This window comes from Eurosta solidaginis, chromosome 3 (genome assembly GCF_040869045.1).
Source record: "Eurosta solidaginis isolate ZX-2024a chromosome 3, ASM4086904v1, whole genome shotgun sequence".
NCBI classification, from domain to species: domain Eukaryota; kingdom Metazoa; phylum Arthropoda; class Insecta; order Diptera; family Tephritidae; genus Eurosta; species Eurosta solidaginis.
Window position 1 is genome coordinate 88,187,530 of NC_090321.1, and position 25,004 is coordinate 88,212,533.

At 35.7% G+C, this 25,004-nt stretch overlaps 1 protein-coding gene across 1 annotated transcript in view; it reads left to right on the top strand.

Annotated features, from left to right (window-relative positions):
* LOC137244117 (putative sodium-dependent multivitamin transporter) overlaps positions 1 to 25,004 on the top strand; it is a 105,110-nt gene that overhangs the window by 26,069 nt on the left and 54,037 nt on the right. Inside the window, exon 2 of the mRNA XM_067772685.1 lies at positions 20,220 to 21,283. Within this exon, the coding sequence (XP_067628786.1) occupies positions 20,305 to 21,283 (979 nt within the window). The 5' untranslated portion in view covers positions 20,220 to 20,304. The remainder of the gene's footprint in view (positions 1 to 20,219; positions 21,284 to 25,004) is intronic.

The window sequence follows — 25,004 nt, forward strand, 5'->3', positions numbered from 1 at the left end:
CACCCTAATGGCGATATCTCGAAAAGGCGTCCACCTATAGACCTAATGCCCACTCCCTCTTAAAATTCTCAGTAACACCTTTCGTTTGATACCCATATCGTACAAACATTCTAGAGTCACCCTTGGTCCACCTTTATGGCGATATCTCGAAAAGGCGTTCACCTATAGAACTAAAGCCCATTCCCTTTTAAAATACTCATTACCACCTTTCATTTGATACCCATATCGTACAAACACATTCTAGAGTCACCCCTGGCCCCCCTTAATGGCGATATCTCGAAAAGGCGTCCACCGATAGACCTAAGGCCCGCATCCTCTTAAAATGCTCAGTAACACCTTTCATTTGATACCCATATCGTACAAAAAAATTCTAGAGTCAGCCCTGGTCCACCTTTATGGCGATATCCCTAAATGGCGTCCATCCATAGAACTATGGCCTACTCTCTCTTAAAATACTCTTTAATACTTTCCATTTGATACACATGTCATACAACCACATTCCAGGGTTACCCTAGGTTCATTTTCCTACATGGTGATTTTCCTTATTTTGTCTCCATAGCTCTCAACTGAGTATGTAATGTTCGGTTACACCCGAACTTAACCTTCCTTACTTGTTTCTTTTTGGAGTTTATTTTTCTCTTTAGAAATTTATTTAGTCAGAACATATGTAAATGAAAAAATGAATTTAACTTAGTAATAGAAAAGAAATTAAAAAAAAATTATTAGAAATTAGCGTTTTTACAACCCCCTTTTAAAACCAAGGCATCACTGTGACATCACGGTACATCAGAATTCATTTTAGAGGTATGGTTCCTTCGGCAAAGTTTCTTATTTTGATCCCTAGTATACGATCTTCACAGAGCAATGAGCGATTTTTAAATCGACCCGCCCTATTGTACAGGTATAGAGGAATCGAGATAGATATAGACTTCCATATATCAAAATCATCAGGATCGAAAAAAAAATTTGATTGAGCCATGTCCGTCCGTCCGCCCGTTAAAATGAACAATATCGGACTATAACCACGCCCAATTTTTCGATATCGAAAATTTCGAAAAACCGAAAAAGTGCAATAATTCATTACCAAAGACGGATAAAGCGATGAAACTTGGTAGGTGAGTTGAACTTATGACGCAGAATAGAAAATCAGCAAAATTTTGGACAATGGGCTTGGCACCGCCCACTTTTAAAAGAAGGTAATTTAAAAGTTTTGCAAGCTGTAATTTGGCAGTCGTTGAAGATATCATTATGAAATTTGGCAGGAACGTTACTCCATTTACTATATGTATGCTTAATAAAAATTATCAAAATCGGAGAACGACCACGCCTACTTTTGAAAAAAAAAATTTTTTAAGTAAAATTTTAACAAAAAGTTTAATATATTTACATTATATAAGTAAATTATGTCAACTTTCAACTCCAGTAATGATATGGTGCAACAAAATGTAAAAATAAAAGAAAATTTAAAAATGGGCGTGGCTCCGCCCCTTTTCATTTAGTTTGTTTAGGATACTTTTAATGCCATAAGTCGAACAAAAATTTACCAATCCTTGTGAAATTTGGTAGGGACTTATACGGGACGATAACTTATTCCTGTGAAAAAGGGCGAAATCGGTTGAAGCAACGCCCAGTTTTTATACACAGTCGACCGTCTGTCCTTCCGCGCGGCCGTTAACACGATAACTTGAGCAAAAATCGATATATCTTTACTAAACTTAGTTCAAGTACTTATCTGAACTCACTTTATATTGACATACAAAATGGCCGAAATCCGACTATGACCACGCCCACTTTTTCGATAACGAAAATTACCAAAAACGAAAAAAATGCCATAATTGTATACCAAATACGAAAGAAGGGATGAAACATGGTATTTGGATTGGTTTATTGACGCAAAATATAACTTTAGAAAAAAACTTTGTAAAATGGGTGTGACACCTACCATATTAAGTAGAATGAAATGAAAAAGTTCTGCAGGGCGAAATAAAAAACCCTTGAAATCTTGGCAGGAATACTGTTCGTGGTATTATATATATAAATAAATTAGCGGTATCCAACAGATGATGTTCTGGGTAACCCTGGTCCACATTTTGGTCAATATCTGGAAAACGCCTTCACATATACAACTACCACCACTCCTTTTTAAAAGCCTCATTAATACCTTTAATTGGATACCCATAACGTACAAACACATTCTAGAGTCACCCCTGTTCCACCTTTATCGCGATATCTCGAAAAGGCGTCCACCTATAGAACTAAGCCCCACGCCTTTTTAAAACCCTCATTAATACCTTTAATTTGATACCCATATCGTACAAACACATTCTAGAGTCACCACTCATTTTAAAATACTCATTAACACCTTTCATTTGATACCCATATCGTACAAACAAAGTCTAGAGTCACCCCTGGTCCACCTTTATGGCGATATTACGAAAAGGCGTCCACCTATAGAACTAAGGCCCACTCCCTTTTAAAATGCTCATTACCACTTTCATTTGATACCCATATCGTATAAACAAATTCTAGAGTCGCCCCGGGTCCACCTTTATGGCGATATCTCGAAACGGCGACCACCTATACAACTACCACGACTCCCTTTTAAAACCCTCATTAATACCTTTAATTTGATACCTATATCGTACAAACACATTCTAGAGTCACCCCTGGTCCACCTGTATGGCGATATCTCGAAAAGGCGTCCACCTATAGAACTAAGCCCCACGCCCTTTTAAAAGACTCGTTAGCACCTTTCGTTTGATACCCGTTATTGTACAAACGCATTCTAGAGTCACCCCTGGGCCACCTTTATGGCGATATCTCGAAAAGGCCTCCACCTATAGAACTAAGGCCCACTCCCTTTTAAAATACTCATTAACACCTTTCGTTTGATACCCATATTGTACAAACGCATTCTAGAGTAAACCCTGTCCACCTTTATGCCGATATCTCGAAAAGACGACCACCTATACAACTACCACCACTCCCTTTTAAAACCCTCATTAGTACCTTTAATTTGATACCCATATCGTACAAATACATTCTAGAGTCACCCCTGGTTCACCTTTATGGCGATATCTCGAAAAGGCGCCCACCTACAGAACTAAGCCCCACGCCCTTTTAAAATACTCATTAACACGCCCACTTTTTAAAAAAAAATGTTTAAAAGTCAAATTTTAACAAACAAGTAAGGAAGGCTAAGTTCGGGTGTAACCGAACATTACATGCTCAGCTGAGAGCTTTGGAGACAAAATAAGGGAAAATCACCATGTAGGAAAATGAACCTAGGGTAACCCTGGCATGTGTTTGTATGACATTGGTATCAAATGGAAGGTATTAAAGAGTATTTAAAAAGGGAGTGGGTCATAGTGGTGGACGCCATTTCGGGATAGCGCCCTAAAGGTGGAACAGGGGTCACTCTAGAATGTGCTTTTACGATATGGGAATCAAATGAAAGGCTTTAATGAGTATTTTAAATGGGAGTGGGCCTTAGTTCTATAGGTGGACGCCTTTTCGAGATATCGCCATAAAGGTGGAGGACGGACGGACATGGCTCAATCAAATTTTTTTTCGATACTGATGATTTTGATATATGGAAGTCTATATCTATCTCGATTCCTTTATACCTGTACAACCAACCGTTATCCAATCAACGTTAATATACTCTGTGAGCTCTGCTCAACTGAGTATAAAAAGGCGATGAAACATTGTAATTCGATTGGTTTATTGACGCAAAATATAACTTTAGAAAAAACTTTGTAAAATGGGTGTGGCACCTACCATATTAAGCAGAAGAAAATGAAAAATTTCTGCAGGGCGAAATCAAAAGCCCTTGGAATCTTGGCAGGAATACTGTTCGTGGTATTACATACATAAATAAATTAGCGGTACCCGACAGATGATGTTCTGGGTTACCCTGGTCCACATTTTGGTCGATATCTCGAAAACGCCTTCACATATACAACTACCACCACTCCCTTTTAAAACCCTCATTAATACCTTTATTTGGTACCCATATCGTACAAACACATTATAGAGTCACCCCTGGTCCACATATAGAACTAAGGCCTACTCCCTTTTAAAATACTCATTAACACCTTTCGTTTGATACCCATATTGTACAAACGCATTATAGAGTCAACCCTACCCCAGCGGGTTAGGGGGTCAGAATATTCCCGCGGTAGGTATGCCTGTCGTAAGAGGTGACTAAAATACCAGATTCAAGGGGCTGTGTAGCGCACCCTTCAGGATGCCAGCGCAATATACAGCTTCTCCAAACCCAATTGTCTACCTCACCTATTCGCGGCGAATCCTGTTTCACTGAAGGTTTAATGTGGCCACATAAATCGTTCCAGAGATGGTCGGGCTAGCACCTTAATGATGCTGTGGTACCGGAGCGTACCGGATCTGTATCCGGCAAAGGACCATTACATCTATAACACTCCCCAAAGCCTTCGGGGAGCAACCTTATCGCTACAACAACAACAACAGAGTCAACCCTGGTCCACCTTTATGGCGATATCTCGAAAAGGCGTCCAGCTATAAAACTAAGGCCCACTCCCTTTTAAAATACTCATTAACACCTTTCATTTGATACCCATATCGTACAAAGAAATTCTAGAGTCACCCCTGGTCCACCTTTATGGCGATATATCGAAATGTGGTCCACCTATAGAACTAAGACCACGCCCTATTAAAATACTCATTAACACTTTTCATTTAATACCCATATCGTACAAACAAATTCTAGAATCAGCCCTGGTTTACCTTTATGGCCATATCCCTAAATGGCATCCACCTATAGAACTATGGCCCACTCCCTCTTAAAATACTATTTAATACCTTCCACTTTATACGCATGTCATACAAACACATACCAGGAATACCCTAGGTTCATTTTCCTACATGGTGATTTTCCCTTATTTTGTCTCCATAGCTCTCGGTTACACCCGAACTTAGCCTTCCTTGCTTGTTCACATTTGGTATAGAATTATGGCATTTTTTTCATTTTTCGTAATTTTCGATATCGAAAAAGTGGGCGTGGTCATAGTCGGATTTCGGCCATTTTTTATGTCAATGATGATGTTTATGAGTGAGTTCAGATAAGTACGTGAACTAAGTTTAGTAAAGATACATCGATTTTTGCTCAAGTTATCGTGTTAAGGGCCGAGCGGAAGGACAGACGGTCGACTGTGTATAAAAGCTGGGCGTGGCTTCAACCGATTTCGCCCATTTTCACAGGAAAAAATTATCGTCATAGAATCTATGCTCCTACCAAATTTCACAAGGATTGGTTAATTTTTGTGCGACTTATGGCATTAAACGTATTCTAGACAAATTAAATAAAAAAGGGCGGAGCCACGCCATTTTGAAATTTTATTTTATTTTTGTATTTTGTTGCACCATATAATTACTGGAGTTGAATGTTGACATTATTTACTTATATACTGTAAAGATAATCAATTTTTTTTTAAATTTGACTTTTAAAACTTTTTTTTTTAAAAAGTGGGCGTGTTCTTCATCCGATTTAGCTAATTTTTATTTAGCAGATATATAGTAATAGTAGTAACGTTCCTGCCAAATTTTATCATGTTATCTTCAACTACTGTCAATTTATGGCTTGCAAAACTTTCAAATTACTTTCTTTCAAAAGTGGGCGGTGCCACGCCCATTGTCCAAAACTTTACTAATTTTCTATTATACGTCATAAGGTCAACCGACCTACCAAGTTTCATCGCTTTACCGTGTTTGGTAATGAATTTGTTGCGCTTTTTAGATTTTTCGAAATTTGCGATATCGAAAAAGTGGGCGTGGTTATAGTCCGATTTCGTTCATTTTAGATAGTGATCTGAGATGAGTGCCCAGGAACCTACATACCAAATTTTATCTAGATACCTCAAAATTTACTCAAGTTATCGTGTTTACGGACGGACGGACGGACGAACATGGTTAAATAAATTTCTTTTTTCGCCCAGATCATTTTGATATATAGAAGTCTATATCTATCTCGATTAGTTTATGCCGTTACGGTTTACCGTTATGCGAACGAAGTTAATATACTCTGTGAGCTCTGCTCAGCTGAGTATAAAAAGTGGAGCACCCAGCTATTGGAAACTTTTTTTTTTAACTTTTTGTCTGATTTTATAATAAAATTGATACAACCGAGCCCTGGAGAAATTTAGTTTAAAAATACGATTTTTATGTATGCGCCCACCGTGGTGTGATGGGAGCGTGCTCCGCCTACCACACCGAAGATCCTGGGTTCACGCCCCGGGCAAAGCAACATCAAAATTTTTGAAATAAGGTTTTTCAATTAGAAGAAAATTTTTCTAAGCGGGGTCGCCCCTCGGCAGTGTTTGGCAAGCGCTCCGGGTGTATTTCTGCCATGAAAAGCTCTCAGTGAAAACTCATTTGCCTTGCAGATGCCGTTCGGAGTCGGTATAAAACATGTAGGTCCCGTCCGGCTAATTTGTAGGGAAAATCTAGAGGAGCACGACGCAAATTGGAAGAGAAGCTCGGCCTTGGACCTCTTCGGAGGTTATCGCGCCTTACATTTATTTTTTTACGTAAATAAAACAGAACTAGTTTGGCTTACGGCACGGGTTTGCTTTAAGGTTTTTCGTTAAAACAATTATTTATATAAGGCTGTTTGTTAGAATGAAAGTGTGTGGGACTTTGTAATTTACCACAACCTGAAATCAAAGATTTTACAAAGAATTCGACACATTCGTGAATTGCCGAATTGTTTGTAAGCCAATTAAAACTACAAAAATTTGGTCCATTTGTTTGGGATTTGGACCTTTTTATCGATGAATTTTGGTCCCAAATGAAAACATGGTGTGGCAACCGTGCTTCAGGCACATACTACTTATGATGGAATAAGAGAACATACTACTGGCAAGGTGCAGGTACCACACAGAGGAACAAACGCGCCTTCTTAAAAGCACTTGTCTGTGCTGAAATGTCAATAAAATCTTTAGAACTCAAAAGTGTTTCGCAAATATGCGATGTGGTGAGTTGCTGAACGCTCGACCACAGCCTGAATGCACCGAATGCCTGCTATATCCTGGAAAACTCCGCTAACAGCATAACCTACACGGCAAACAATATTGTAAAAATGTAGGCACACAATCATAGGGCGCTGCAATTTTAAAACTGGTGTTTTTGAAATACTGTGGAAATATCTCAGCAATATTAAAATGTCCACTCTTTGCATTACTGTTTGATATCTCAACAATATTTTTTGAAGTATTTTCAAGTTTGTTATAAAAACATTATTAAAAGTACGTTATTAAAAGTATACAGTAAAAGAGAGATATATGTATACTGTGTGAGGTAATATTTGATAATATATTTCTCCTCCACGAAATGTTTATTTATTTTATTTAACATTTATTCAGGATTTAAAATTAGCACAATAAGATATTGAAATCTTTTTTAGCACAACAATGGATTAGTATTGAGAGTCGGTTTCGACATGCGTACACATATTTGAACTTAACTTCACGAATATTTTTATCAAATCATTAATTTATTTGTAAATTTCATGAGCATTTTTAGGTAGCGGTGTTTAAGATTCTCAACAAGGAAGTAAAATCAGTCCGTGGTTCATATATTCACTATATGGACTGTTTGTACTTAGGAAAATTATAGAATGGCTCGGAAAATTACTGCATATTTCAGTAAGTTCAATAAAGATGAAAACATTTTTAAAATAAGTCTGTTATATTTGTTGTTGTGCATGTTAATAAAATTGGTCTACGTTTCAGGCATTTTAAGTACAGTATTGTACAAATGTTTGAGCATTTCAGTAAATATATTCCCCAAATACGTCAGAAACATGTCAAAAACAAATATTGCAATCCAAATATTCCTGCAATAAATATAAGACTTTCTGAAATATTACACGCCATGTGGGAAGGCGTCAATATTCTACATCTCTTAATTTTTTTTTACGAATACGCGCAACGTTTTTGTTAACACAAATATCTAAATTTTCACTTACAGGACGGTTAGACTCTATTATTTACATATATATATGATTTCCGTAATTCAGCGGTAAATATTTGAGGATAATAAATAACCATTTCGGCCGTTTAAGTTGAAATGCGCTACAGAATTTTATGTTATCGAACAAAGTGTCAATATTTAAAATAAACAAATAAGAAATGCAAATTTGTTTTTGTTTAAGAAAGACATAAATATATATACGTGCAATTGAGAAATTGGAAATTGTCTTCATTCTGGAAAAACGTCAATAATGCCAGAAACAGCATAGACATGCACATTCTAGGTATTTTGTTTTTGTTATTCTATGTCAAAATCGTACTGCGTCAGAAGTTGAACAGTCAAATCATATTAAAAAGCATCAATCAGCTGATTTCCGGGCGTCACCTGTTTGGTCATATTTTTTTATCATGCATACAGTGCCTCCAAAAATTAAGTGTTGATCATATGATTGCGTACAAACACTTAAGGGCCAATTAATGGTGACTTATCACCAGAGAGCTGATGGAACCTACCTTATAGAAATCAATGTAATCGATTAATTCATACCTTAACGCTAACGCCATAACCATACCATAGCCAATCAATTAGTTTTTGGTTTTTAGCCATATACATAACCTAAAAATATTTGAGTTGGAGAATTTATTAACTTTTTGTAGATTTTATTTATTGTTTTGGGTACGTTTTGACTAACAGACTTATTTTTTGTGGTATATGTTTGTAATTTTATGCTTCTTCTTCATTTTTATGAAATTGTCACGATTTTTAGGTTAAGGCACCAATAACTCATGTCAATTTGATAAGTAAAAATGGCGTTAGGGTTACGGAAGTTTAACTGGCCCTTTATCCACAATGGTTATTTTCTCTTTTAAAGTTGTGGGATCAACGTAAAATTATTTCTTACATACAAATTTCGTATTATGATTATAAGAAAATAACGGTAATTCTATATGACAGCAAATAACTCTTAATATACGTATACGAAATTCGAAATTAAAGATGTTGCTTTCTTCAAAATATTCTCGCAAAAGACCAAAGAATGACCTTTAAGCCCTCCAAAACCGTGTTTTTTTTGCAGAACACCTTCCTGCATTGGAGGTCCTCGGCTGCTCTACGAAAAAATAACCTTGATGTGGGTCCAACATCGGTTTGGGGATCAAAATTATTTCTGCGCAGAACACTTTTTGTATAAATGTATGCATGATACAGATACAAGGTATATCCGTTTTCTCCTCTGTTCGGCCATGACTTCTTTGTGAAGGTTTTGCGCAATTAATGTTTAAAACAATAGGAAATAAAAAAAAACAAAAGATTCTAATTTGTGTTTGTTTGAGAAAAAGCATAAATATGCATATCTATGGATGTCCACTCCAAAATAAAACATTTACATCATACGTATGTAGTTTCGAGAAAATTGGCAAAGTGTATCTTACCATTGATACCAAACGAAAGTTGGCTTGTTTTATATGGAGCAAGTTTGCTTTTATAAGCATAAAACCCATATATGTAATACTCCGATATTGGTAATAGAAAATGCTCGCAATGTATTTTGAATTGGAGATCAAAACAAGACAGCCTATAAAATTGTTGTGTTGTAGCAGCATAAGTGTGACAAGAAAAAATTTAAATTTATGTACATTCGATTATTGAATACAAAAACAAAAAGGGTTAAACAACAATATATCGGCACTCTGATGTTTGGGAATGTACTTAGCCTTTTGTAGCAATAAGGAGTATTACATATATGATAAAACCCCTTCGCTTAAATGTATTTTACCTTTAGCAGAGCTGGGTAAATTAAATTGCATTACATTACCCGTTACATTAATTGGAAAGAGTAATCAATTCCTGTTCTGCACAGCGAAGAAATAGTTTACGTTTCAATTCCACAAAAAAAAAAATATATCAAAAGTAATTTCGTTTTTTGAGGCTCAAGTACAAAAAATTGTTTGTTTGTAATTGAAAAAAACCAAAAAATGCTTTGCGCAATTGTAATTTCTTTCCCAGTACTTTCGAAAGGAATGGGAAATGTAATCGAGGTTTCTTTCAATTACTTGGCAAGGAATGGAAAAAGTATTTTCGAATTACCCATTCCATTCTTCTAAGGAATTGTGAAAGTAATTGAAAAATTACAAGTTAGTCCGTGCATAAAAACTTACTCTGGTTGATGTAGGTGACTTTTCGGGTCACACTTTTCATTATGTCATAAAATGTTTCTTATTAGTGGTAACTGAACAACAATGAATATGAAATCATTATCCTCTTGAAGTTCTCAGCTAAGTAAGGGCATCTTTCGCTATACAAAGGGTGGTTGCTATAGGAAAGTAGCCAGGGTCGTGGAGAGGGGGGGAGTAGCCAGGGCAATTGCCCTGGGGCCCTGAAGGTTTTTGGGGGCCCGCATTTAGGGCAAGGCAAAGCAGTATTAACAGTACTCTAGCTAGGATTTCATAGATACATACATATTTTGTTGCTACAAAAAATTGTTTTAAAATTGAAAATCACTTAACTAAAATCATAAGCATCCGATCAAATGCTCGGGGGCATAGTCATAGTCGAAATAAAATGTGATTTTAAGTTAGATATACGTTTTTGACACAATTTTATAAGCGCTATCTGTCAAAAATGATTCAACTAACTTAAAATCACATTTTATTTCGACTTCCCAACGACTTAAGTGGTCGCCATTTCCTTCAAATCATACTCCATACTACTCTAAAAAAACGGAGAAAAAGTAAAGCGTGATTGGCTCGTTTGGAGTGCAACAAAAGAAGCATGAAAATAGTCAAAATCATAAAACTTGCTATATAGAGTGGCGCCAATATGAAATGAGAATTCGAAATGCAAGTTCAGTGGATTTTCTCTTAGCGGAAACCCTTAAAAATGAAGCAGCTCGCTGGAGAGAGATACTTCGCAGAATTCTTGATGTTGTTTTATTTCTTGGAGAAAAAGGATTGGCATTTAGAGGGGATAATCCATTGATCGGAAATCCAAAAAAAATGGAAACTTTCTTGGTATATTGTAACTGATCTGCAATTATGACCCCCTATTGCATGAACATTTGGAGAAGGTGAGGGAATCTCAAACGAAAAAGAATCGTCTCCAAGCACATTATTTGTCTGATGGAATACAAAATGAGTTCATAGAAATCTGTGCAAGTCAAGTAATTAGAAAGATAGAAGGCGAGAGAAAGTCCGTCAAGTATTACACAGTAATAGTGGATGCAAACCCTGATTCGGCGCATATTGAGCAGACTGTTTTTATATTGCGTTATGTTTTATTAGACAGGGACTCCGGAAAATGGAAAATCCAAGAAAGCTTCTTAGAGTTTGTCGATTGTAACGCAAAAACAGGAGAAGCTATCGCTGAGCTGATTTGCAGCACTCTAAAAAAGCACATTATTCCACTGGATGACTGCCGTGGGAAGGGTATGATAATGGCAGTAATATGAGCGGTCATTACAAAGGAGCGCAGAGTCATATCCTGAGAGATAACTCCCTGGCAATATTTGCACCTTGTGCTTGTCATAGTTTAAATTTATGTGGAGTGCAAGCTGCTGAATGTTGTGCAAAGGTCATCACATTTTTCGGTATTATGCAGAAATTGTATAATGTCTTTAGCGCAAGCCCTCAGAGGTGGGAAATTCTCAAGGAAAAAACTAATTGCTCCTTGCACAGCACGTCACAAACACGATGGTCTGCTCGTGTGGATAGTATGAAACCTTTCGCAACTCACATTCCCCAAATATTGAAAGATATGGGGAAATTTGAGTGTATCATCTTAGCCTCCATTCGGCTCAAAGTGTTGACGGTAATCAACCATTGAAATCTGGTACTGCAAGCTAGAAATGCCACACTGGACGTGGAAACAGAAAATATACGTAGGCTGATTGATGAGTTGAAGAAATTCAGGGATCAATGGTCAATCATACTTCAAGAATGTAAGGTTCTGGCAGGGAGTATAGGAGTTGTGAATACCTTCGCACAGAAAAGAAGGAAGATAATAAAGCGTCAGTTTGATAAATTACCTGGCGAATCACCTAAGTGTGATTCCGAAACTCAATTCAAACAGCAAGTTGTTTACGTTCTTTTGGACTGCTTGATTCGTAACATGACAAGACGTTTCGAAGCCCTAAATGGCATTGCGATTAAATTTAGTTTTTTGTGGAAGTATCAGGATCTGACGGAAGAAGAGCTCAGAGAAAAGCAGCGGCATTCTGCCCGATTTATGGTATCGATATTTCTACGGATCTAATAGATGAAATCATTTATCTCAAAGCCATCCACTTAGCAAATTTGGGATGTGATTCGCTGCCACCATTTCAACGTCTGAACAAATTTCATGACTTGAAGATGGAAGTATTATTTCCTAACATCTGCCTAGCATTAAGAATATTTTGCACACTTCCAGTCAGTGCGGCTGAAGAGGAGCGTTCTTTTAGTCTATTGTCTTGCGTGAAATTTTTTTACGTTCTACTATGACCCAAAATGGCATGACTAGCCTTGGAACATTGGCGTTGGAGTCCAGCCTTGTTCGCAGCATAAGTTTTGAATCGGTAATTTCCATATTCGCAGACCAAAATGCACGGAAGGTTTTCCTTGGCTGATTCAAGCTCTTAAAATGTACATATTTAGAAAAGGTTAATATAAGCAAATCAAACAATGGAATCTAACAGTGCTCCAGTAAACCTTATTTTATATGAAATACAACTGACAATGTGAATTGAAAAATTTATCTATGTTATGTTATTTTTTTTTTACTGGATTGAGTTTATTTTTTAGGGGAGCCTGTAAATGCGAACTGCTCCAGGGGCCCGGCTCGGCTCTCTGCGGCCCTGGAAACAGCATACATTTTAATTTTCTTCGATACTTTCAGCTGGCATAACGTAAACACCATGAGTTCCGGAAACATTTTGTTTTGTTTTGCCTCCTCTGAACCACATTGTAATAAATAACATTACAGCAGACAATGACAAAGAGTCGTCCGTATAAAACCTCAGAAGCGTTTGAAGTGAAGTGTAATTATGGTATTGCGCCACCAGTTGCAGCTACATTTGTCAATGCCAAAGGCTTCTTTATAATTAAAAGTTTTCATAAGAAATGATGCATCGTTTTAAAAATATTTCGCCTCCTTGTTTGAAAAGTTTCGTGGTCAGATATTCTTCTGTGCCTTATTGTGTTTAAGTCGGGATATTTGTATTTGCACTTCCTCACAATTCGAGGTTTGTGTTTGTACCGGGGCAAAGGACTAGTTTGCGCAGTTAATCATCTCTCATCCTTTTAGCAATAAGGCGTTATGTAAAATTTGTTAGTTTGTAGGTAATGAATGGTATATCCATTGTTCCTATCATACCTTCGTTACAATATATATGTACATATATCATATGCACGTGTGTGACTGAACTGAACTTCTCCTAAAAAACTGGACTAATTTTAATGAATGTTTGTGTGTATGTTCAAGGGGAATTGTGGATGCTTTAGATTTACAGCTTGGTCCGTTTTCTTCCTTATTTTTATAGGAAATGAACAAGGGGCCGACATATTCTAAACAAAATTAATTTATGGTGCGATTTCCTTGAAATTTGGTACAGGGGTAGCTCCTTGAGCAGCTTATCATTTGAGAAACTCGTGTGACCCGTTATCATCACACCCACAGAGGTTGAAGAAGCCACGAAAAAAGCCAAACCCTTTAAATCAATAGGCCTAATGCCAATACACCTTAGCGCTGAGGGACTAAGCTACTTTATGCACGTTTTCAAGCGTGTGAAACCGACTAACGAGGGTGAATCATAACGACCGGTATCCGTCCTTTCGCCAGCAGCGAAGACATTTGAAACCTTCCTGCTCCCTCAGTTTACTCCGAATCTTCGCCTAGTTACTCAGCATGGCCTCCGCAAAATGCATAGCACTACCACGCTATCAAAAGCTTTTGACACAGTCAACCACGGCACTCTACTCCAAGATATAGAAGGTTCGCCCTTCCCCTTTGTATAAAAAGATATACTGCAAATTATCTGAACCTAGCCAACCAAATCCACGGTCACTCTGTTTTTGACGTGGAATATTGGACGTGTACGTCGATGGTGTTACGCTACCGACTGTCAGTCATCCAAAGATCTTAGGGGTAAAATTCGGTAACACTTTCACCTTCAAAGCGTATGCAATAGAAGTTGTATCTAAAGTACAAAGCCGCAACAAAATCCTAAAGTTGCTTGCCGGCAGCACTTGGGGAAAAAGATAAAGAAACGTTGCTAGCCACGTACAAAGTAATTGACCGCTTAACAGGAAATCTAAACTACGATGATACAATCTTGCCATATTTGTCCTCATTTATGGCGAGGAGAAATGTATTGCAAATCATAGAAGACAGTGAGTGTGTTGTAAAAAAGTTGTCTTATGCTCCAAGAAGTTACTATGGCCTCATAAAATCACTGCTTGAATCGCTAGAATATTTTTAAACTAAGAATTTTTCAATTACCTTTGCAATTCGTTTGATGAATGTCAAATTATTGATTACTTTTGTCATTCCTTGCAATGTAATTGGAAAATTTTCAATTACATTTGCAATTCCTTTCGAAAGTACTGGGGCAGAAATTACATTTTTTATACTCGAGGCTGAAAAAAACGAAATTACTTTTGGTATTTTTTTTTTTGAGGAATTGAAATGTAATCAATTCCTTAGCCGTGCGTGGAGGAAAGGAAAATATTACTTTCCTCAAGTACATCTAATGGGGAATTGGCAGTAATTGAATACCTAAAGTAATCATTACTACCCGGCTCTGTTACCAACTTTGTTGCTTGCAATTATCACACGCCCGTTTACATTATATGAGTTTCAGATATTGACTCTAAAAATTGATCATTGTAAACGGCTTTTTACTTATTAACTAAGAATCAACCGCAATGTATGTCCTGCACGTAATGTGTCCTGAAATGAATCCAATCATCTTTTCAATTGTAATGTCGAACCAACGCCTAAAAAAAATATATATCTCTGGTCAGACCCTTTTGAAACAACAAATTTCCTAGGTATTCTGTTAGAGGATATCGATGACAATTTGTAAGTGATCGCGCCTATTCGATCGGGCGAGGTACTGTCACAAGAAGAACAAGTAAGAACGGGACTGTCTTCGGCTGTGCCGAAGGCTTCATACCTTTCATGAATGGGGCTGAACAATAATCTTATCCCGTTCGTAATCTCCGAATAATCGGATGTATAAGATAAGAAATATATAGTGAACAGATCTACATACCTTAACGATTTTTAAGATAAATATAAAATAAAATATAAAATAAAAAACGGGTAGGTACTTTGTGTGAGGATGCAAAGTTTCAGGTTTTTTGTGGTCTGCGTGTAAAAACTATGACTACGAATCACGTATTGCAAAAATATATGACGAAAACGTAACTATTTGATGAAATTTGATGAATTTTGAAGATTCTAGCCGTAAAAAAGGGGTCAAAATGACAGTTTATATGAAGTATATAATATATATACGACCGATCTCTATGATTTTTTCAGACAACAATATATGCTATATACGTAAGCATTTTGTGAAATTTGAAGCTTCTAGCTGTTAAAATGGGGCCGAAATCGTAAAAAAAATATATATATACTATATATATATACTATATATACCATCATATATATATTATATATATCACCGATCTCTATGATTTTTTGACACAACAATACATACTATATACGTAAGCAATCGGTGAAATTTGAAGCTTATAACTGTTAAAATGGGGAAGAAATTGCGCAAAGTTTCTTATCTGAACAATCGGTTGTATGGGATATATACTATATATACCACCGGTATCTGTGCTTTTCTCAGACAACAATATATGCTATACACGTAAGCATTTGGTGAAATTTGAACATATCTAAACGATTTTTAAGATAAATATAAAATAAAAAATAGGTAGGTAATCTGTGTGAGGATGCAAAGCTTCACGTTTTTTGTGGTCTGCATGTAAAAACTATGGCTACGAATCACGTATTTCAAAAATATATGACGTAAACGTAATTATTTGATGAAATTTGATGAATCTTGAAGCTTCTAGCCATAAAAAAGGGGTCAATATGACAGTTTATATGAAGTATATAATATATATACCACCGATCTCTATGATTTTTTCAGACAACAATATATGCTATATACGAAAGCATTTTGTGAAGTTTGAAGCTTCTAACTGTTAAAACGGGGCAGAAATTGCGCAAAGTTTCTTATCTGAACAATCGGTTGTATGAGATATATACTATGTATATCACCGATCTCAATGATTTTTTCAGACATCAATATATGCTATACTCGTAAGCAGTTGGTGAAATTTGAAGCTTCTAGCTGTTAAAATGGGGTAGAAATTGCGAAAAGTTTCTTATCTGAACAATCGGTTGTATGAGATATATACTATATATAGAACCGATCTCTATGATTTTTTCAGACAACAATATATGCTATATACGTAAGCAATCAGTGAAATTTGAAGCTTATAGCTGTTAAAATGGGGTAGAAATTGTGAAAAGTTTTTTTTTTTTTTTTTTTTTTTTAATTGCGAAAAGTTTCTTATCTGAACAATCGGTTGTATGAGATATATACTATATATACAACGGATCTCTATGATTTTTTCAGACAACAATATATGCTATATAAGTAAATATTCGGTGAAATTTGAAGCTTCTAGCTGTTAAAATGGGGCTAAAATTTGCGAAAATATATATATATATACCATATATATATACTATATATACCACCATATATATACTATATATACCACCGATCTTTATGATTTTTTCAGACAACAATATATGCTATATAAGTAAGCATTCGCTGAAATTTGAAGCCTCTAGCTCTTAAAATAGGGCAGTAATTACGAAAAGTTCCTTATCTGAACAATCGGTTGTGGGGGATATATACTATATATACGACCGATCTCATAAATTTTTTCAGGCAACAATATGTTCAATATACGAAAGTATATGGTGAAGTTTGAAGCTTCAATCTGTTAAATTGGGTAAGATATTACAAAAATCCTCTTTTTCTGAAAAATCGGTTGTATGGAGGATATATGCTATAGTGGTCCGATCCGGTCGGTTCCGACAAATGTCTAATCGGACACCCAAATACACCTGCTCACCAAATTTTATCAAGATATCTCAAAAATTGAGGGACTAGTTTGCATACAAACAGACAGACGGACAGACGGACAGACGGACATGGCTAAAACAACTCAGCTCTTCAACCTGATTATTTCGGTATACTTAATGGTGGGTCTATCTATTTTCCTTTAAGGACTTACAATTTTCGGTTTCGTGACGAAATTAATATACCATTTCATTTTCATGAAAGGTATAAAAAGTACAAGAAAACTTGCAGTTTCATTAGAGGCGTCGGTCCCACACTATAATTGAAAAGACGATTGGTGTCATTTGGGGATACATAACGTGCTGGACATACATTGCTATCACTTGATCGAAAAATTCCCCCGTTGACACGACATTTCTAAAGATCTCGCCTCAGGCGCCACCTATCGGAATTTTCCCTTCATTAAATGCAAATTGGGCTTTCGGCTACGAATCACGTATTAAGTTTGAAGTTATATGGAAAGTCGCTCAAAAACTCCGGCGATCATTCTTTCAGAAATCCGCAATAGAAATGTTGATAGGATACACAAAAAATAATGTCGCGCATTAAATAAAAAAGATTGAAAAATTGTTACCTAAAATTTACATATGTAATTCATTCAATAGAAATTTTCCTTAGTTAAAAAAATTCTTTAGGAACGGTTATTCTCATTTAACGTTTTTCTGAGTGTAATTTAACTTTCTGTACCCTTTGTATATTAATTCGCGACATTATTTCCTTATTGTTAATACATTTAGGGCAGATAAACTATTCCTCACTTTAAAGTCAACTTTAAGGATTTTCATTTTCTCATCTGCCCTGTAAATTAAACCTTGCATTTGATGAAGACACGGCAACGTTACATGAAAACTGTAATACGTTCATATTAAAAGTGTACTACTTTTTTTGTTGCATACTTTTAAGCTTGACATGATATGCTTTAATGCTGCCGGTAAATTTTTCCGTCCGGTAATTTAAAAAAAACTTGAGAAAACGAAAATTCAAAGGATAAAGTGAGCGCTAAAACTAAAGGCTTGATGAGAAAACGGCCCTTAGAGACCAATTGCAAAGCGAGCAGCAGGGCATTCATATGACTGATTGGATAAATAAATCTATCTGCCTTTACACTATTATAAATAAAATTAAAGACATTTTTTTTTAAATAAGCTTTTATCATTGGTTAATAAAATTAACTAAAAAGTAAAAAATAAATTGACTGTAAAAAAATATAAAACTTTATAAGTTCATTGTAACCTTTAACGATAATTAGGCTTTTTCGTCTGCGACAAAAAAATTTCATAAAAAAATAAATATAAGGCGCGATAACCTCCGAAGAGATCTAAGGCCGAGCTTCTCTTCCAATTTGCGTCGTGATCCTCTTGCTTTTCCCTACAAATTGGCCGGACGGGACCTACATGTTTTATGCCGACTCCGAACGGCATCTGCAAGGCAGATGAGTTTTCACTGAGAGCTTTTTATGGCAGAAATACACCCGGAGCGCTTACCAAACACTGCCGAGGGGCGACCCCGCTTAGAAAAATTTTCTTCTAATTGAAAATCCTTATTTCTAAAATTTTGATGTTGCTTTGCCCGGGGTGTGAACGCAAGGCATACGGTGTGGTAGGCGGAGCACGCTACCATCACACCACGGTGGCCGCCAAAATTCAAAATGTATTCATTAAAACGTATTAAAACTCTCGCAACATGATATTGCATTGTCATCGGAGTTATACATATGTGCAAAATTTCAGCCCAATCGAACACCGGGATGTGTATCAAATTTATCTTGCAAGATTTGATTACAGACAACAGCCAAGTGAATGTAAATAAAAACTTATAAATTATAAAAAGTATGAATGTTGGCGATTTCGAGTTCAATACGCACCACCCGAGAAGCTAGCTGATGATGAAGTGAAATTCAGAAACATGTCCTAGTAACCATCGCCGTTTGTAAACTTTGTAATTATACTCAGCGTTCTTTGCACACAGAGTATATTAACTTTGATTGGATAACGGTTGGTTGTACAGGTATAAAGGAATGGAGAGAGATATAGACTTCCATATAGCAAAATCATCAGTATCGAAAAAAAATTTGATTGAGCCATGTCCGTCCGTCCGTTAACACAATAACTTGAGTCAATATTGAGATATCTTCACCAAATTTGCTACACGAGCTTATCTGGACCCAGATTTGGTATTGAAAATGTGCGTAATCGGATGATAACCACGCCCACTTTTTATATATATAACATTTTGGAAAACACAAAAAACCTGATTATTTAGTAAATAATACACCTAGAATGTGGAAATTTGACATGTAGACTGATGTTGAGACTCTTAATAAAAATTTGAAAAAAAATTTTAAAATGTGCGTGGCACCTCCTACTTGCGAAAAAATCAATTTTACAAATATTATTAATCATAAATCAAAAATCGTTAAACCTCTCGTAATAAAATTCGGAAGAGAGGTTGCCTTTACTATAATGAATGTTTTGAAGAAAAATTAACGAAATCGTTTATGGACCACGCTCACTTTTATATAAAAGATTTTTAAAAGGGTAGTGGACGAATAAAATAAGCTATATCTTTGTAAAAAAGAGCTTTATATCAATGATATTTCATTACTGAAGTGGATTTATAAGAATAAATAGGAAAAACTTAAAATTTTAAAAAATAGGGAGTGGCACCGCCCCTTTTGTGACTAAGCAATTTTCTATGTTTCGGGAGCCATAACTCGAAGAAAAATTAACGTATCGTAATGAAATTGGGTACACAAATTTTCCCTATAGCAGGAAATATTTCTAGAAAAGATGGACGAGATTGGTTAAAGACCACACCCAATTTTTTATAAAAGATTTTTTAAAGGGTTGTAGACGAAAATAATAAGCTATATCTTAGCGAAAAAGAGCTTTGTATCAATAGAATTTTATTTTCTAAATTAATTATAACATTAAATTGAAATAAAATGTACAATTGAAGCTCACGCTGAGTATATAATGTTCGGTTACACCCGAACTTAGACACCTTTACTTGTTTTTCTCTAATATCAACTGCAACATCAATAACAATAACATAATTTTTTTTTCAGTTATATGTATGTCAACTTTAAAAACCTGCCTCCTGCTGGACTTCGTAAATTTTTTTTTTAAATATACTTATATTAAATATTCATAATGGAGCCCACTTTTGACGCTTGGGATTTCGCGGTATTGATTACCATTCTCATAATGTCGGCCATGATTGGTATATATTACCGTTATACGGGAGGAAAACAAAAAACCATTAAAGAATACCTTTTAGCCGATCAAAGTATGACCACTTTTCCGGTTGCAGTTAGTTTGGTCGCAAGCTTTATGTCCTCCATCACATTACTAGGAGTTTCTAGTGAAGGTTACCAATATGGCACAATGTTTTGCATAATCAATCTCGCCTACATACTCTGCACCCCGATAGCCGCATACCTATTTCTACCAGTTTTCTATCGCATGCGTACAATGAGTGTCTATGAATATTTGGAGCGACGTTTCGGCCATGCGACACGTCTTGCCGCCTCGATTGCCTACTCTGTGCAAATGATACTTTATATGGGTATCGTACTTTATGCGCCCGCACTTGCACTCGAAGCCGTTACGGGAATCAACAAAATTACGGCTATACTGGTTATAGGAATGATTTGTACTTTTTATTCAACAATTGGTGGCCTTAAAGCTGTACTTATAACGGATGTCTTCCAATCGATTCTGATGTTTGCTGCAGTTTACTCTGTAATAGTGGTATCAGCTGTCAAGGCGGGTGGCTTAGGAGCAATTTGGAGCGTTGCCGAAGAAAGAAATCGTTTCTATTTTACGGATTTTTCTTTAGATCCAAGAGTGAGACATACTTGGTGGAGTTTGCTTACTGGTGGAATGGTGACATATCTTTCGTTATACGGTGTCAATCAGGTACAAGTGCAGAGATTGTTAAGTGTGCGGAATTTGGAAAGCGCACAAGCGGCACTATGGTGGAACTTACCTATCTTGAGTACATTGAGTTTCAGCACTTTATTTAGTGGGCTAGCAATATTCCACTACTATAAAGATTGTGATCCTCTACTAGAGGGTAGAATACAATCAAGAGATCAATTGATGCCACTTTTCGCAGTGGATACGATGGGTAAGTAGAAAGGTAAAGGTCACAGCCAATTTTTAACTGTTTACGTTCTCTATACCAAGCTATCCTAAGCTAACAAATATAGTCATAAAAAACTTCTTCATAAAAATATAGATCAGTCGGCTTTGAATTTTGAAGCAAGGTGGATCGTTGAAAAATGAAAGTTTCATTAGGGAGAAAAAAAAAATATTAAAAATTGAATAAATTTAAATTGTTCTTTTTTTGTCGTTTTTTGTGATATATGTATACGGATTCTTTAGTGTTCCTTTGCATTGATATCATTTATCTAAACTGATTTTTGTGTTGATCTGGTGAGTTACTTCTACAGTTAACAATTCTGTAGTTGTTAATTCTGTTACTGGAGTTAGTGAAACAATTTTTGTTCATAATAATATTTCTAATTTGCCTGGTGAAGAAGTAATTGGTAAAGATAATTCCTTTATTAGTTTTATATCCCCCATCTTTTAAAGGAGATATTTTTGGTTTAGTGGATTCTTCATAGTGTACGGCGATGAAGACTGAGAAATTTAATAATGGGCTATCATTACATTGTTAAATTAAAAGTTTGAGATTTTCAGATATATAAACTATTACTGCAGTAGGGTTTTCTTCAAAAATTCTTTTGCTGCTATACTTTTGTAAAAGATAAAAGACTATTGAAGAAAGGTTTAAAGCCCTTTATTCCTAAATCAGCATTAGAACTTTATGGTATTATAAGGGGTGTTCCAAATTGTTACAATGAAATTGATATTTTAAAGGATGCTATTTCTGCAGTTCCGATAATTTCTGTAAAAAGACTTCGCGCAAAAATGAGAAGAATTAATATTATCCTATTACCTACTACCTACTACCTCGATTAAGATTGGCTTTCACAAAATTGAAGGTTGATTTTTATATTCCTCCTCCATACTCAAGTAAGACGCAAAGCTAAAAAAAGATGTATTACTTGTGGCAATAATGATTGTAATAGTTCTGCATGTCAAGGTAATGTTTGCATATTATGTGGAAAGTCAGGACATAATGCAAAAAATAAAGATAAATGTGAAATTTGGTCGAAAGAAGTCAAGATTAATCAGGTCAGAACCATGAAGAAGCTTTAAGGAAAGGTTTTAGATATTTATTATCCAAGGTCTCATAGGTTTAATATTTTAGCTGTTGATGATGATATTTTTCTGGCTCTAACTACAGAAAATGTTATGAATGAGTTTATTGATAAGGTGTGTTAATAAATAAGTCATCCAACGCTGATAAGCTATCAGAAAAAACAACAGCTTTTTCTCCCTTCTGCCTAGAAATCAAATTTATAGCCAGCTTAATCGATATAAGCTCCCCAGTAATAGATGAAAATTTCTCATTTAATTTATACAAAAAAGACAAGTTAGCACCAACTAAGTCAATATTCGAGCTGACGCTAATGTAAAGAGCTTAGTCAGCAATACGCAAGTTGATGGCTCAAAATACCTAATAATAATTTTGAAGCAAACAGGAAAAGGCCCAGACGCCTGATCAGCAAAAACACAAATATTGTGAACGACATCCGGAATTGAATTGGGAACAACATCCGCCACGCGCCGAACGAAATAATGCTGGCACAGGTAGAATTAAGTTATATTTAGAACTAATTTACCATTTTTAAGTCACCAGTATAGCATTAACTTTCAAAAAAAGTGCCACAATAGAAAGAAAGCCGGAAGAAAAAAACTTTCAATAAGTACCACAAATAATAAACCGGTAGAAAAAAACTTTCAATAAGTACCACAAATAATAAGTGCTACGAAAGAAAAACTATTCCAGTTTGTATTACTAAACGATACCTATAAGAAGAGGCGTGAAAGGGGTAGTGAAAACTTACAAACTTCCCGGACGCCCCAACGATACCAGCCAAGGAGCCACCCCCAGCAACAAGGTATAAGCCAGTGTACCACGAGTACCGCCAGGAAAAGGGAAGAATACACACTTATCGAGATGGAGCTGAAATTAATGTAAGAAAATATTTATATATTTAAGAAAAATATTTAAAACAAAAAATTCAAATCTACTAAATTTTGAAATTTTATCTTAAAAACGCATATTTGAAAAATTTAGAAAGTAACGAGCGAAAAAATTTTTATTGAAGGAAAAAGAAAAATATTGAAAAATAAGTAACTTTCAAAAAGATTTACAGTAATTAAAAATTATAAAAAATAAGAGAAGTAAATTACTACATAAAAAATTACAATTACGAAATTCGAATACTTATTGTGAAAGTCACTCAAAAATTTAAATAATTTAGAATTTAATAACTTAGATATTTCATTTTAAAAGTGAAAGTGTGGAAATAAAAAAAAAAAAAGAAAAAATTTAGGAAAATCCTTTTCAAGACAATAGTAATTTTTTTTTGTGATTTAAGAAGTCCAGAAAATCAAATCCCTTACCGAAAGAAAAAAAAAATAAAAAATTCCTTACAATGTCAAACCCAAACAATTTGATTAGACCCTCAATGCTTGGAGCTAACCCTCCTGCTGCACCACCAGCACCGCCAAGCCCTAATAACCAAATTTCACCAGACTTGGCCAATATGATAAAAAGCATGATATCCCTAGCCATAGAGGTAAGCGTGCCTAATATAGTACAGAGTGTCCTTAACAACACAACAAATCCTATCATAACTGATCAAACTATAGACGCCCAATTCCAAAATAATATGAGTGAAATGGATAAGATTCCAGATGTTGTACGTTCATTAAGAGAATTCTCAGGAAATGCCTCAGAGTTTAGCTCCTGGAAAAAGAGTGTTGAAAGAATTTTGAGAATTTATGAACCCTCAAAGGGCACACCTAGATATTTCGGCATTTTGAATGTTATTAGGAATAAGATAATTGGAAAGGCAGACATAGCCTTAGAATCGTACAACACCCCTTTAGATTGGACAGCAATTTCCCGCTGTCTAACTACCCAGTACGCCGACAAACGAGACATAGGCACTTTAGAGTACCAAATGACATGTCTCATACAAGGACGAATGTCCATTAATGAGTTCTACCAGAAGGTATACGGACACCTATCACTACTTTTAAATAAAATAGGCTGTATGGAGATAGGTGAAGAAGCAGTTCACCTGTTAACTGAGAATTACCGAGCTAAGGCCCTCGACACCTTTGTCAGAGGGCTTTCGGGTGATCTCCCCAGGTTACTTGGCATAAAGGAACCAAAGAGTTTGCCAGAAGCCTTACACCTTTGCCTGAAGCTCGAAAACCAAAACTTCAGGGCATACCACGCGAACAACCAGATGTCTAACTCCCGTCAACAAAGCTTTAATTCTCCGAATCCACGACAGCAGCCCTTAACGGTAAAATACCCCCAGCCGCAATCTTACCAACAACTCCAACCACAATCAAGGTTTTATCCCGAACTAGCACACATATCTCAACCTCGTCAACTTAGAAAACTACAAGCTTAAATTCTTCTTACTACCCACTCTCAAAACCTTTCATGCAATACTAGGCAATGACAGCCTAAAGGAACTCTCAGCGGTCATACATACGAAAGAAAATTTTATGGTTATAGCAAACATAAAAAAAATCTTTTTAAGACAATACAGTGTACAAAATGTTAACACAATACAAATTCGGGACCAACACATGACCACGGAAGAAAAAAACGAAATTAGACAATTAGCACAGAAACACCGTAATTTATTTTCAGAGCCAAACGAAAAATTAACTTATACAACAAAAGTAGTTGC